The sequence below is a fragment of the Serpula lacrymans genome (genome assembly GCF_000218685.1).
Source record: "Serpula lacrymans var. lacrymans S7.9 unplaced genomic scaffold SERLAscaffold_8, whole genome shotgun sequence".
In the NCBI taxonomy this organism is placed as follows: Eukaryota; Fungi; Basidiomycota; class Agaricomycetes; order Boletales; family Serpulaceae; genus Serpula; species Serpula lacrymans.
Genome location: NW_006763297.1, coordinates 958,249 through 973,655, shown reverse-complemented (window position 1 = coordinate 973,655; position 15,407 = coordinate 958,249). Strand labels below are relative to the sequence as shown.

Genomic DNA, 15,407 nt, shown 5'->3' with positions numbered 1-15,407 from the left:
CAGCATAGGTGATGTAAAACTCAGGAAGGTTTTGTTCGACTCCTAAATGATAGCATCTAAACTAACTATAGTATCTTCACAGATAGGAGACAACATATCTGTCATATAACACAACAAGTGTGTTTGCTAAACTCAGATTCTAACTTATGACAGGCCCTTTGATATAACCAGATTAACCAACAAAGACGATCAAGAGCGCTAAGTGATGTGATAATGTGTTTGGCAAGATAAAAGAAGTGCACAGGTACAGAGTGTGAGGCAACGATAAACTATAAAAAAAACGAAACCTGTCTCCTTCTGCACTTGCAGGGAGTAAGGGGTTCGATGAGCTTGAGGTTGACAGACGCTAGTAAATATAGCAAGTAGAGGACTTTGAGAGGTAAGCTTCAAAGGTTTTCGTTGAGCAGTAAAGCGGGTAAATTCAGTAATAGAAAACTAAGGAGCCATACATGAATAGGTAAGGCTTTATATAGTGAACTGTTTGTTCCTCAGACCGAAAGGAGAATATACAAAAAGTGGTCTGAGGAATCAATCGGCCAATAAGAAAAAGAGAGAACAACTATCATACGACTTTTAACTTGATTAATCAGCGGTGAGAGATTTGTACTAATAATAGAGGTGTGTTACGCGTGTTCAGGAACCGTATCCTCATAATGAGGTACGATCCTGAACAAAGTGTTTATTAGTATATCCAGGCTTTACTGGGGCTTGGAGCTGGTTTGGCAAGATGCCTACTACCAGTCCCTACTCAGTGTGCTGGCTGGCTGGGAGCGATACCCAGTCTCTGATCTGTGATATAAAATGGTAGTGATGGTTAAGAAAGCCTGTGAGGGCTATGAGAAGTAAAATGGCAAATGATACCTCTAGCCCTAGAGCCAGAGGTGTAATGGGAAAAGTGTTCGAGAACCAAGACATAGCGAAGATAAGAAAATAATAAAATGGTCCTTACACAGAGATCTGCTTTTGCGGGAGAAGCCCACAAATGACCAAATTTTTGATTGGTCAATTGGTCAATTGACCAACCGATAACTTACATAAGACTTCTCTTGGAATGGCAAAGTTGCTGGGATAGTGGTCCCAAAAGTCACAGGCAGCACACATGGTAGCACATTTTTTTGCTTGGTTTTGCTCACTTGGTTTTTTATGATACAAGGGTGTGGAAAGTGTTGCAGGCACCTGACAGTTGCAGCAAAGCTGCGAAGAGTGCAATTTATAACATCAAGACTGGGGTGTATGTATGGTTCGTGCAAGGTATATACTGTGCAGTGACAAAGGTCACATGTGACTATCACTGTGGGGATCGACTTATAATAGCTAGACTTGCAGTGTGATCTTACAGTGATTTATTTTTAAAAATATACCAATTATATCTAAGGAAAATATGAAGCAAATTTTTAAAATATAATCCCTAATATCATCTGCCTGTCCTCACAGCTTTGAGTCTGGAATTTTTAGTAAAATCATTGTACTACTGTCTTATATATTATATAGAAAATATTTACAAAATGATCTTGCTCAAGGCAGGCAATATAAAGATAATATTTTGTAGATAATATTTATAAAATTATCCAAGGATCCACTCTAAATTGCATTATCATTGATACTAAGCATTTATTATGAAACATTTCAAACTCATATCTTCCTTATATTCAACCCTTGTCCACAGCATTTTTTTGAAATTATTTCTAATTATCTTCCAGCCTGTTTTCATCCTTGAACTGCAGCTTTGATTCACAATCAAGGCTGCAGTCCAATGATGAACATATCACATGTGACATAATTTCTTGTGTGACTATTTCCCTGAAATTTGATTGAATCCTGCCAGCTGAGTTGTTCTGAGTTTTAAATGTTTGTTGCCATTACGCCATCATCATGGTGCCCAGTGAAAAGTTGCAATCTAGAAATATGGAAAAAGTTTGAAATAGAAGTAAACATGTAAATATATAGACAAATGACAACATATCACGGAAATCAGTGATCAAGTGACTCATTGGCATGTAAAGAATGCTTCATACGATCCAAAATCAAGATTGGTGTTGCACATAATATATTTATTGTTGCTTTCTTGCTTACCTGCATATTTTTCCAGACTCAAGCAGATATTTGGAGTATCAGTAAGATGAATTCAGCAAAATGGACTTGACAAAAATCAGTCACAGTAAGTGTGGATTAATATAGTAATCATTAGCTATATGTGTCATCATACCAGTATACTATCATATATACCACCAATGGTTCTACCGTCACCCTATTCCTTACCATCACCTTAAATTTTCACATTGACTCCCTCATCCCAGCTTTGATCATTCCCAATTGCCAAACCACAAGCAGCTGTGGTGAGGTGTTTTCATATACACCACTGGTACCAATTATTCCCACACCACTGAAACCACCTAGCAAATGAGTAGTGCCAACAAATTTAAAGGCTTTCACACCAATGTCAACTTTTGATCCCCCTAGCAATTATTTCTAATCAATTTTTACAGAAATTTCTGTACTATCAAATGGCATGCACACAAGGAATTATGTCACATGTGATATGTTCATCATTGGACTGCAGCCTTGATTGTGAATCAAAGCTGCAGTTCAAGGATGAAAACAGGCTGGAAGATAATTAGAAATAATTTCAAAAAAATGCTGTGGACAAGGGTTGAATATAAGGAAGATATGAGTTTGAAATGTTTCATAATAAATGCTTAGTATCAATGATAATGCAATTTAGAGTGGATCCTTGGATAATTTTATAAATATTATCTACAAAATATTATCTTTATATTGCCTGCCTTGAGCAAGATCATTTTGTAAATATTTTCTATATAATATATAAGACAGTAGTACAATGATTTTACTAAAAATTCCAGACTCAAAGCTGTGAGGACAGGCAGATGATATTAGGGATTATATTTTAAAAATTTGCTTCATATTTTCCTTAGATATAATTTTACACAAAAATCACTGTAAGATCAAACTGCAAGTCTAGCTATTATAAGTCGATCCCCACAGTGTGTGCCTGCACAAAACAATAATGCCAACCTTATTCACGGACTTTGCCAAACACCTGGACTAAATTTGGGACATGTTTTGAAGACTGTTTAGCCCCTACGACGAAGTCCCCATCCACCTTATCTTTGGTGCGTTCCTCACAAAATATGGTGAGTATTCCCAGTGTTTACTGGGTGTGTTCGAAGACAATTTCGAAATTAAATCCAGCGAACGCGCTGGGTACGAGCCTAGTTCACACGATGCGCAAAGCAAGCTTGGCCATTGTGAAGGCACCTTCCTTGGTGTGATTACCTGGTTTGGCATCAGCCCTATAGTCACTAAAACAATTTTTTACAGTACACGACTCACCTCCTATGAATCCAGATGCATGTACGAAAATGCCACCCGGAACTCCACTGATTCGGGAGAGTTCATCGTCTCGAAAGCCTCGCCACGCTTCCGGTAGAGCCTTTCGGCTTTCGAAGGACTCTGGAGACACAGGGACCGCTTGTATGCGCCAATTGCCTGCGGTCTCGTCTGGGTAGATGACATACACGGGCTGCGATTCCTCAGCAATGCCTTCTTCGCTTTCAAGCTCGAAAAGATGTTCCTAGACATAACAGGAATGAGGACAGGCCCTCGGTTTTTGAAATAAAATGGGCAGACCTTCCAAGGAGCAAATTGCTCGAAAAGCAAAATCTTGGCACTATTATCAACATCCTTTCGCTGCGATAAAGCAGCAACTACCAAAGATCGTGCAGGCAGCCACGCATCGGCATAATAACCCAGTCTACCCATGAACTCTTCTCCGGTAAGCTGAGATGCTTTCGAGAATTGCGCCTGCAAGATTTACTCAGTAGATTTAGAGAAATAGAGGTGGGAAGAGGTTACATCAACAATGTCAGAAGCTACTGACTCATTCCACGCAGGGTTCAGCCAACCGACCCGGGAGGACAAGTCGGTTCGACTTTTGTATTTCGCTGCAATATCGTTTGGATATTGGGGGATGCCATTATCGATCGCATCAATGGCTTCGATGAATTCCTGATGAAATACAGTTATTCCGAGATACGATATCGTCTAGACAGCATTTGACCAACCCGATACATTTTCAACCACAGTATGGTTACTTTCTCGTCATTGAGCGCCAACTGAGCCTTGTGTGCGATGATCTCTTTCCCAAAGTGCCTATAAAAAGTGCATGGATGAAAAATGAAAGTGCGTGTACGGTGAAGTAATGTACTTGTATATGAGACCGGCAGACGAGAGCTTGGTAGAGAAACCATGTCCAAACACCTCTGTAAAGCCTCGCTGATGGTGATCGAAAAGTTGTTTTCCTTCATCATAGACAGCACCGACATCCACGACGATATCACAAGTACCCAAAACAGCAGGATCTCTGCTGCGTTTCAGACCTTATGTGAGCAGATGCGAGAGAAATACAGTCCAATAATGAGCAGATGTCAGCTATTTTAGAAAGGGGGACTGACCAGCATCTTGATATGCAGTAGTCTGGCGAAGAAGGAAGACTGCTAGGGCTTCGTCGCAGTGAAAGGTGCCATTGTGAGTACCGATAATCTGTGGATTGTTGATGAGGTCCGTGATAAGCAGAAAGACGACTGATGGTTTGTACCTTGGGTTTTTGATACATTTTCTGCCTTTTAGTGGGTTGTTCTTCGGAAACGGAGGTCATGTACGATTTGGATGCTGCTGGTGAGTTGCAGGCGATATGATGGATGGGGAGAAGATAAGAGAGTGGGCAGTCCGAGTTAGGGAGCTGACGAAGCTTAAGACACAGGCCCGTCCGTAAGATCACTGACCTCCTGAGCAACATTGTAATGGTACGAAAAACTCCAGTTCGTCGTCCGAACGTTCAGCTGAAATGTAACTAAAGGGACTCGTGTGGAAACACTGGCAGTGCCATTCAGTCTCAGACTCGCGAAAGCCTGAGGATGAATCACAGAAATCACACCATTCAGACATTGTCAACACCATCCACGCTCATGCAGCGCAGGCAAGGTCGATATAGCAAGTGCGACGCCTGTCTTTGGTGTGATCCTCTTTCGACGGTTCTCTTAGCGCGTCCTTGCCCGGAGCTTGACATATTTCCCTATATCATGTCATAGTCTCATCCATTCGTGCGCAACCCCTCCATAATGTTGCTCTCTCTCGCACTTGTGGTCATTCTCACCTCTCCGGCTCTGTCTACGACCATCGCAGAAATCCAGGGTCACGCCTTCCAGAGTCTGTATGCTGGCGAGAAAGTAACACACCTCACGGGGACGGTTGTTGCCATCGTGCGTTTGCCTTATCGTCTCCGTTTCCCACTGCTCACTCTAGTGTCTCTAGTCGAAATCTGGTTTCTACCTTGCCGGCCATCCTGTCAAAGACGAGCGCGTCTCTACGGGTCTCTTCGTCCGCTCATCCGCTTCCGTCTCCCTCGGTGACTCTCTGTCCCTTTCTGGCACAGTCTCTGAATACCGCTCCTCCAGAAACGATCTTTCCTCGACAGAACTCATCTCTCCGTCCTCCATCCTCGTGACATCCTCAGCTAACACAATCGCGCCAATCCTCCTCGGACAGGATCGCTCCCCTCCTCAGGGTCAGCTGTCCGCCCTCGACGTCGTTGCTGGCCCCGATGCATGGCTTAGTGTACCCAATAATGTATCGCAAGTAGATGCAGGAAATGAATCTCTCAAGCCTCAGACATATGGCCTTGACTTTTGGGAGAGCATTGAGGGGATGCTCGTCACCGTGCCGTCTCCAGTCGCCATCGGTTTCAACGACAATTATGGCGAGTTTTGGGTACATGGCGCTTGGAATGTGACTGGCAAAAACTCAAGGGGCGGGTTGACCATGGTTTTGGGTCGGTCTCCTCTGTAATCGCTGTCTTCATGCAACCATAATTCTGCATATTAGACTTGGATGGTTTGCCAGATGCCAATCCTGAGATGGTTATCATTGGCAGACCACTTGATGATACGACCAATCCAACTGTCGCAATGGGTACGACGTTGACAGATATCACCGGGGTAGTTCACTTCCAGTACGTCTTTTTCCCCCATGTTCTGTACTGCCGTAGCCCAGTATTTTGCTGAGAACAAACAATTTACCCTGGACATGTCACGTTCATAGGTACGGGTATTTCTACATCCTTCCGCTGACAGCACCCAGTGTCATATCTTCTCCCACTTCGGCAGCGCCTCCGACTACCATTAGCTCAAGCTTCGACTCCTGTATCATCACTATCGGAGACTATAACGTGAGTCGAGTTGTCATATAATGCTATGACTCTTTCTTTATTTTTAGGTAACGCAGTGTCTCCATTTTCTATACCGTTATCTTGGCATCCTCCTTTCCTGTTTTCTCCCCGTCCCCCTCATACCTTTAAAGCCTGAATCACCGCTGACCCAATCTCAGGTCGAGAACATGGCCCCTACCTCTTCCCACATGTCCGCCGTCGCCTCTCATATCGTCTCTCACCTTCTTTCCCCCGACCTCCTCTTCCTCCAGGAAATTCAAGACGACTCGGGCTCAACTAACAACGGCATCGTCAGCGCCAATACCACTTTAAGCAATATCGTCAACGCAATCATGGACATGGGCGGTGTGGCGTATGCGTGGGTGGATGTGGACCCTTTGAACAATATGGATGGAGGGGAGAAGGGGGGAAATATCAGGCAGGCATATTTGTGCGTAGCGTTTGTGTTTAGGTCTTTTAAAGATAAACAAGGGGGAAGGAGAGCTAAGAGAGAGTTACCAATGAGTGAACTGACTATTTTGGATAGATATAATCCAGACAAGCTCGACCTTGTTCCCGGTTCACCCACTGGAAATGCAACGGAGGCAACAGCTGTGGTAAGCGATGGGAGTGGTGGATACACTTTAAGGTGAGTTCATCTTCTCTGTTTTCCTCCACTCCCATCACATGTATCGCGTCAAACAAGAATAACACATAATGCAGCTATAACCCTGGGCGGATCGACCCCACCAATGCCGCTTGGAAAGATTCGCGCAAGCCACTTGCTGCGGCCTGGCAGACGCGCAACGGGGACAGGCTGTTCAGCGTGAACCTGCAACTGACTGCAAAACTTGATAGTTCGACGACAGAGGGAAATACGCGGCCGCCTATCAATGCATGGGTCGCTGAGAGGATGGAACAAGTTGCGGTAGTTGCTGTGAGTGATGCATGATGCTCCATCGGTATGAAACGCGTCTCAGTATAGCCTGATGTATTTCCCGGATTTGCGTAGACCTTTTCCCAGTCGCTTCTCGCCTCCTCTCCTGATGCCTCGCTTATCGTTGGTGGCGATTGCAACGAATACATTTACACTACCTCCGTCTTTGCTCCCCTAACTGCCCTCCTCTCCGAAGTGGACAGCATCGCCACTCCCCCGGTCCCACCAGAGGAACGGTACACCTATGTTTACAATGGGGTAACAGAACAACTGGACCATATGTTTGTGAGTGCAGCGGTTGCGGGGAGGGGGGTGAGTGTGCAGCATATACACGTGAATAACTGGGCAATGAATATCGCAGAGAGGGCGAGTGATCATGATCCAAGTGTCTTGGAGGTGAAAGTATGCTAGAATCACGAATTTTAACTGGTGGACGAGTTTTCTCTTGATTAGGGATATAAATGCGATGTCTTAGTTGCAGCTGGTAGTCTTTTCAGTATTGAATATTGAGTGCTGGTTGTAATCATTCATGGCCACGCCACCGTCGTGTACACGAAAGATTAGATAATATACGATGAAATAATATCAGACCTTCAGGTTGGGCCGTGACTCACACTGCGAGCAATGGCCGAAATCCCCCGTTGCGACAGACACGTGCCAGCCCACGGCATGGAAAAAAGTCGCGCTGATGCCACAAAGTGCGCCAGAGGTGAGGGTGTTAAAATTTACCATGTACGCTACACTTGTCAATCATAGCTGTAAAAATCAAGATGCTGATGTGTGAGACCATTTCATGGAAGGCCAGCAATATTCTATGTGGTGTCCGACTTTCAGCCAAGGTGTCATAGCCGTCATTATCCACATATTCAAGATATGTTTACTATGATGGCAGAGCGCCAAATATATGACTGTCGCACACCGTGAAATGCCACTAACCAGTTTTATGTACTCGCTTTGTATAGCTTTGATTTGTGAAGGCTGACACTGGCCTGGCCACATCATCAGCACCGCTGTGGTTTTCTTTATAGAGCCACCACTGTCGCACACTGCAATAGTCAAACCAGCAATTACATGACCTCACACTTCTCTTTATTGTAACAGAGCCTCGAATAGCAGCCTTTTCAGCCCTTACATAGCCTTGTGGGATTTCTCTTGTGTTGGGCAGTGAAAGGACTCTTTGTGCTAACACAGAGCAGACCTGTGGCAGTTAAACTTTCAACTCTGAAAAAGAAAGCGCTCAATGAGAAAAAAAGAACTCGAAAACAGAAACAAAAACAGAAACAAAAAAACAATTGAATAAAACCTTGAATAAAACCAAAAGAAACAGAAAAAATATCAGTAAACAAAGTAGCTACCTGAAATTCCCTTCAAAGACTGCATGACAGTCGGTAGCTACCTGACCTGAAGGAGGTGTGAATCTACTCCGCGAGTCATTGAGTGGTCATTACTTCTCATTGTATGGCATGAAAAATCAAAATAAGGTAACTACCAGTAAAGAGGGGTAGCTACGGTAGCAACTGGTCTGAACGTCTCATTGGAGATTCAATTCATTTGAATACATCTACAGGTTGTCTATGAAACCAAGATCCAAGACTGGAATTCAAGACTAAATAGAATTGAGTCAGAGAGCTTTGAAAGAAAGAAGAGTACGCACCCTGTCCAACGATTTCGCAATGATACATTCTTGCCCGATATCCTCAGGTACATATGCTAAGCAACTGAAGTGCAAAACTATATCGCTCAGCTTTAGTACACATGGGTGGGATTTGAAGCGATTGTAATATAATTGGGCACCCAGGTTCTCGAAGGCGAGGAAGGGATCCTTATCCTTGTCTGATGGAGAAAGGCTTTCATATTCTTGAACTACAAGAAATGTTTCATCGGTTGAGTGGTCCGTGGCTGCAACACGGTGATGTACGAATATCTGGCATATTTGTCCGGCGGTAATGGCTCCAGCGACTGTCAGAGATTTGAACAGCACAAAGGAGTTCCCGAGAGAACTCTTCGGAATCGAGAATGAAACCCCATCCAATTTCACACTTTTGATGGATCGAGCCTTGTGATCTAGAAGGTATGTGTTGGTACCCTTGACATCACTATCCCATCGTATAAATTGTAATTGATGTGGTGAAGATCTGGCATTGAGTCTGTCCAATAAAGCTTTGTATACATCTTCAGATAATTCCATCGAGTAAGCTGTACTAGACGTTGAGGTTGTTTCATAGCTGAGGAAATCGCTGAGAAGGGAGCTGTTAGGCTCGATGAAAGCTCGGTGAAAAGACTTCATCATCGAATCATAAAGTTCAGTCTGTGGAAATTCGATGCGGGATGCAAATGCCCTTAGATTTGCTCCTATACAGAAATATTTTAGGAAGCTTTTCTCCATTTCTCCTGAAAATAGCAGGCACATCAGTTTTCATGCACTAGAGTTCTGCGTCCATACGAACCTGGTTTTTGATTGGAGTTTAGGTCACGAATGATCCCATTGTAGCGCTCAAATGGAAAAGCCCACCAACTGTGGACGGGGCCAAATAATGACAGGCATTCATCAAGGTGGAGCGAGAGGTGGTGGTTTGGTTGCAGCTGATGGTCGGCAAAGAGCTCACGGAGAGTCTTGAGGTAGCGAGTCATGTGGAAGTTGTATAATGCGATTCGGGCAGGGGATGTCGAGCGTTTGACAGAGATTTCAACCGCTATTACAAGATCAATGAAGTTATGCAGGAGGAGCTTCTCCTTGTCGGTCGAAGTAGCACTCCCCCACATTGGCACGAGAGACAGGACAAGGCTCACAGTACATACAGTACGCCACTGGTCTGCCTTCAGCTTTCCGTGACTGGGACTTCCGAAATTATGGGGTGGCCGAACCATCCATGACGGGTATGATGTGTTTTTTATATCTGCCTGGATCTTGTTTAGGTGCTCCTTGGAGAGGAGGCAGAACTTGGACACGTCCGGATGTTCCATTCCTTGCAATACAAAGTTGGTTATTGCATCATTCAGCACTGTTGGTATACGAATATTTCTGCCTGGATTTTCACGGTACTAGGAATGAAAAGTGTGAAAAGTAGTCAGTAGTGCTCAGATGTCAGCATAAATATGTCTCACCCAGTTTAACAGGGCATTTATATATGCTGTTTTTGTGAACAAACTTCCCTCTACTACGACTTCATTGAGGATAGCAAATGCCATCACATAGCCTTTACGCAGCTGTTTCAAAGTATTTGATGACAGCTTCTCGATACCTCGTCGACCCTTCTCGATTTCGATTGCCTGTTGCTCTGGGCTATGAGGTTTCATCTTCTTGGGGTTCTTTTCACCGCTTTTGATATCGATACCCCACACCTGCCTACAGTGATGCTGAAATTCACCTAAAAACAGGTTATGCATGGCATCTAGCACGGTAAATTTCGTCACATCCCAGTAGGGTAGACGAAGGAGTTCGGACCAACGCAGACCCCAGCGAGCAAACACCTTCTCCCTCGCATCCTGCGTCCTAGCGTTTTTCCAATCATCTGCTTGGCGCAGATGATCTTTCCAGCTACGTCTAGGCCAAGTTGCCTTATTCAAATTGGTTATCTCATTTTTCGGCAGCTGACAAAAAGAGCAAAAGGCTTCGGCACTATAGCTTGCAAAACCGGCTGTTTTGCGTAAGGCGGGCAAATCACAAATGAGGGGTCCCAAGGCACAACGAACAAGGCGTCCAAACGGTTTCGACCATGTGCGTCCGAGTAAAATACCATGCTCCCAGAGCTGTAGAAGGTCGTTGACAAGAGGTCGGAGGATATTGTTCATATGATGGAGTTTCGGTTCATGGGGCCCAGGAATCAAGCCAACAAGGTATACGTTTTCAAGCTTGTACCGTAGATGAAAAGGCAAGTTGAGACAAACCATATATATTGCACCTGTGGAATGTACTTTGCCAGCCTTCTTATTGCCATAGGGATTAAACCAGTCGACAAACAGGCTGAATACAAGATGTGCGGCTCCAGGCGGTCTGACGGCATAAGGTTTACCATCAGGACCTTTGAGTTCATGCAATGCAGTGGCATCCCAGATATCCCTCCATTCGTCACCAGATGTGGCTGGATCCCACACTGAATCCATGTAAGTCTCAAGATCTGGGCGCGAAAACAAACGGGCCAACCAAGAGGAAAGAGGTTGGTATGCAAAGACTTTGAAAGGCTTCGGGCCAGCGTCGTTGTTTAATGAAGTACCGCCTACTTTGACTTGTGATGTAAGTAGTGGCTCTCCACAAACATCGTCACTCGGAGTCTCGCGATATGTGCAGTGCTGAGGATAGAGTGTAGGTAGTGATTTATCTGGCTTGTAAGTTGAAAAACAAGCAGGACAGCAAGCATACTCCACGATATCAGGCGCTAAATCAAATCTATTGAGAGCCGTACGAATATCCTTAGGTAAATCGTCCAATAATTCCAGTTCTTCTTTGGACAACTTGCTCGGTAGGCCCTGCGCAGATCGCATAAATGCAAAAGAACCTGCAATAATGACACGTAGAGCTGCCAAAGTGAAGTGAGAATCAGGCCAGGCTATGCCTCCCATAATATGCAGGACGACAGCAAGAAAGATAGTTGCTAGCAATAGAGGTGGCATGCAGGACTGTCTAAAGTATCGTTCTGTCGAAGGACTTCGTTACACAGGAGACATATCATTATGTGAAGCAAAAACTTACCGGTTGACAACAGAAGTGGCCCATCTGCCTCTGACATCTGCTCGAGAAGCTCATGGCGAGCCTTGAAAACAAGCCATTGCTGCTGTTTGACATCTTCTAGGCGTTGGTACTCTGCAGTAACTTGTCGAAGTAAACCTAACCGCTGTCCTTCCACATCCTTGTTCCCGCTCTGGCCAAGATCGATGAGAGACTGAACCGTCTCGCTTAACCAGCTCTCTTGAAGTATGAAGGCCTCATTTGCAGTGGCATTGGGCAGCTTTTTGGGAGCATGGCGAATGAAAGTTCCAGGGTTCCCAAAGTCGAGCTTGGCAATTTTGTTTGGTAGTGATCGAGAACGGCGGTCCAGCTCGGAGTTAATCGAAGATAATAACTTTAACGCACGACGATTGCAGTCATCTGACTGGAAGGTTGTATGAGAAATGATGGTCCGGAGAGATAGAATATAAAATACCTCTTTGGTCCTTGATGATTCCACCGGAGGGTAGTCTTCGCCCGGTAATCGTGTCTCCTAACAGCACTGTCAGATCACTAACTTCAAGTCTACCCCATCAGTTACTCACATTGTCGCTTTTTGATGTGCAGGCTATTTCTTGGGACTCGATTTTATAATCATGTAGGCGGACTGGTAGCGAGTGACTCGGTTGGCTTGATGCTAGTGTAGATGCAAGAATCTTGGCCTGTGTGCCACTGACGCCTTCATCTTCTGCGCCTTCCTTCGACAACCGTATATTATCCTTCACCTGATGCCTGGACCACGTACTGGGGACAAGCATCTGACCTTGCTTCCTAACGCCATCGTTGTCGGTACAATCAAACTTCTTGCATCGATTGCAAGTACATAGCTTGGTTCTAGTCATCTAGTCAAGTATTTCAGCAGTTAATACATGGCCAGTGACCAGTTTTGATCACCTACTCGATGTCACTGCACTACACAGCAAGTGGGGGGTTTAGGTTAGACTCAGTATCTGCAGCCTGACCCGAACTGTTGGTCATCATGATCATCATGATCAATCCGAGTCTCTTGAATCCAAAGTCCGACTGGCACCTACCGCAGTTACAGCCACAGTCTGCAGTATGTGATACAAATGTTCTATCACATGTACTTTGAAATGTTGATACTACTGATGGGCCATAACTTACTACGTCCCCATCCATGCCGCTTCTTCTCATAACCCATTCTTACACACCCGTTATGCCTGGGTCAAGGTTCTGTGAGTCACTCAAATGACAGTGTATCCCAAGTTATACACGCATCAGGACCACGAGGTTGTACTATTATGACTATTACATCCGACTCGTCAATGAAAGGACAAAGGACTTTCAGGTATAAGTATCAGCATCGCATATATATACGGGCAAAATATACTTCTACACTTTCTTTACAGGGACAGTAAGAGCTTTATCTGCAAGCTCTATATTCTCACTCGAAATGGTGGTCATCACACGTAGCCAAGGTCACAAAATTGTTGAACAGGTGAGTATATGTTTTGTCATGCTATAATATTCAACCTGAGTTCGACCATTCAAACTATAGATGGCGCTTCGGAGAGCTGTCCAGGTATTTTATCATCCAGCTTTTCTATTTTTCTGTTTTTGAATTTCTTTCGTCCTTTCTAGTCTGTCATCTTTGTAATACATGCAGATTTCCTTGATTCCTTTCTCGATGCGGCGTTATATAACAACAACCTCGCCACATCCGTACAGTCACTTCACATTATCTTCCATCGCACCTTCCCCCCTATCCCAAAGCTGTGCCGATGTCTACTTGCAATCAGAAATGTGGTAGACTTGGAACTGCAGCTTCCTCGTGCCTCAGCCGCTAATTGGGTCCGCTTACTACGAGGGATCCGTCTACCCAGACTTGAACTTTTACATACAGACTGTCCGCCTTTCAGCCTCGCTCAATTTCTTAATGAGCACGCTGCCATCACGCACTTGAACATGTCAGGTCGAAACTATCGAGGACACGATTATTACGACTAGCAAATACCCGTTTGTCCTTCTGTCTGAAATTGAGGGTCCCTCTCTGCGTAACGTCTCTGGTGCGGGATAGTCCCACTAGTCGAGTAGCAGCACACTGCGTCAATAATGCAGACTTCGCGCTGCCTTTGATTTGTCTACTGTCATCATCATCCACTTCAACCACGGCTTTAACAGTTCTCCAGTTGGATTTTGATCCGACTGATTACGACCTTCTTCGGCGCATAGCGAATGCCGCTCCATTCGTTACAACCCTGAAACTGGTGGAGAGAAGTCGAAGTGTATCTGTAAGGACCTTTCTTCTAGCTACAATAACCGATAAGGCTCATAAATTAGCACCTGCAGGCCCGAATGCCTCGTCTGCGCCGAGCTTGGAACTTTTACCACCAATGGGCGCAGGACCTCGCACAACTGAAGCGATTGCATCGATTTGCGCTTAAAACATCACTGTCCATGGTTCAGAACCCTGGTTCAGATGAAGATGAAAGGAAATTGTTGACCCAGTGGCGCCTTGACCATTACAGTACACACGACTGGATATATGCATGGGACCAGCCTAGCGTGTTGCGGCACCTCACATTATGGTATCTAGCTGAGTCGAAGGCTGGCATTTTGAGTAGTTGGGATATGGTAGATGGATGTTGGCTTAAGACAAGGGGTTATTTAGATCCCCCTGCAGACGCTTTCTGTTGAATAGCCTTAGTAGCTGATTGTGTCTATTACTGAGCGACTGTTAAGTATTATACATGGATTATAATTCGCTATCAGATATTGTGAAGTCGTAATCCTTGTCAACAATATCTAACTTGTCCCGCTGCCACCCACGCAAATCTTTCAACCAGTTGCTATCATAGCAATTTCGCCATAAGCCGCGTGGAGCGTGCCCTGGCTCGCAACGATTAGATGCTATCCGAATGCGAGGGGCATTTCCTGCTGTAGCACGACGGCCATGAGGGTTCCTCCAGTTCTCCCTGTAAATATGGTCGAGCTTCCGCATAAAGTCCTTCATTTCTGGACTTTGCCAGTGCGGCCTACTGATGAGGTATGTTTTGGGCGCCCCTTGCACCTCATTGTCCGTCTCGTCTCCACTCATTGCCGTCGCATCAAGTAACACCAAAAGGTTGTTTTCGTGGCGCTGAAGTGATGCTCTCGACCCGCAAGCTTTAAATCGACTATCTAGAAGCTGTGTCGGAGTAGTAAGTAATAAGCTATAGCAACGAGTAATCAAGTATGTACCGTAGATTTGCGCGCATTCTGAGCCTTATGATGGAGCAGTTGGGTGTGTTTTATCTTCGAGTATGAAGCATAGATGCTCCGGGAGAGGAGGGAACATTGGACATGTGTCTTACAAGGGAATGTATAACTCTTTAAGTAGGCTAGAATTTCAGAGGACGACCAGAGTATATAAAAATTCCATCCTGGACACATTGCGTAAAGCGCTTGACAAAGCATTGATGCGGTCAGTGATGGTAGGCAAATGTCCTCCAGATGTCTCACCCGGCATTGCGAAACAATCAAGGCATGTGTTTTATAGCACCTTCACCCCCGATTACGAATTCACGAGGATAACAAATGCC

General features: G+C 44.8%; 4 protein-coding genes across 4 annotated transcripts; 2 read left to right on the top strand and 2 right to left on the bottom strand.

Annotated features, from left to right (window-relative positions):
• Positions 1-3,235: 3,235 nt before the first annotated feature.
• SERLADRAFT_370529 (uncharacterized protein) lies at positions 3,236-4,633 on the bottom strand (the record flags this gene model as incomplete). Its single annotated transcript, XM_007319371.1, has 8 exons — positions 3,236-3,294; positions 3,352-3,592; positions 3,649-3,822; positions 3,874-4,026; positions 4,083-4,170; positions 4,226-4,397; positions 4,473-4,560; positions 4,616-4,633. 8 exons carry the CDS (start codon positions 4,631-4,633, stop codon positions 3,236-3,238), a joined length of 993 nt encoding a protein of 330 aa, XP_007319433.1.
• A 166-nt stretch (positions 4,634-4,799) lies between these two features.
• Positions 4,800-7,754, top strand: SERLADRAFT_356525 (uncharacterized protein; the record flags this gene model as incomplete). The annotated part of the gene is made up of 9 exons (XM_007319370.1): positions 4,800-4,818; positions 4,872-5,279; positions 5,332-5,848; positions 5,902-6,028; positions 6,118-6,244; positions 6,403-6,674; positions 6,771-6,872; positions 6,947-7,160; positions 7,236-7,754. The coding sequence occupies 8 exons, from the start codon at positions 5,139-5,141 to the stop codon at positions 7,569-7,571; spliced, it is 1,836 nt and encodes a 611-aa protein (XP_007319432.1).
• Positions 7,755-13,279: 5,525 nt separating this feature from the next.
• SERLADRAFT_438981 (uncharacterized protein) lies at positions 13,280-14,523 on the top strand (the record flags this gene model as incomplete). Its single annotated transcript, XM_007319369.1, has 6 exons — positions 13,280-13,324; positions 13,385-13,408; positions 13,468-13,677; positions 13,799-13,892; positions 13,945-14,117; positions 14,176-14,523. The coding sequence occupies 6 exons, from the start codon at positions 13,280-13,282 to the stop codon at positions 14,521-14,523; spliced, it is 894 nt and encodes a 297-aa protein (XP_007319431.1).
• Positions 14,524-14,581: 58 nt separating this feature from the next.
• Positions 14,582-15,334, bottom strand: SERLADRAFT_438980 (uncharacterized protein; the record flags this gene model as incomplete). Its single annotated transcript, XM_007319368.1, has 3 exons — positions 14,582-15,013; positions 15,067-15,195; positions 15,257-15,334. The coding sequence occupies 3 exons, from the start codon at positions 15,332-15,334 to the stop codon at positions 14,582-14,584; spliced, it is 639 nt and encodes a 212-aa protein (XP_007319430.1).
• Between the last annotated feature and the right edge of the window lie 73 nt (positions 15,335-15,407).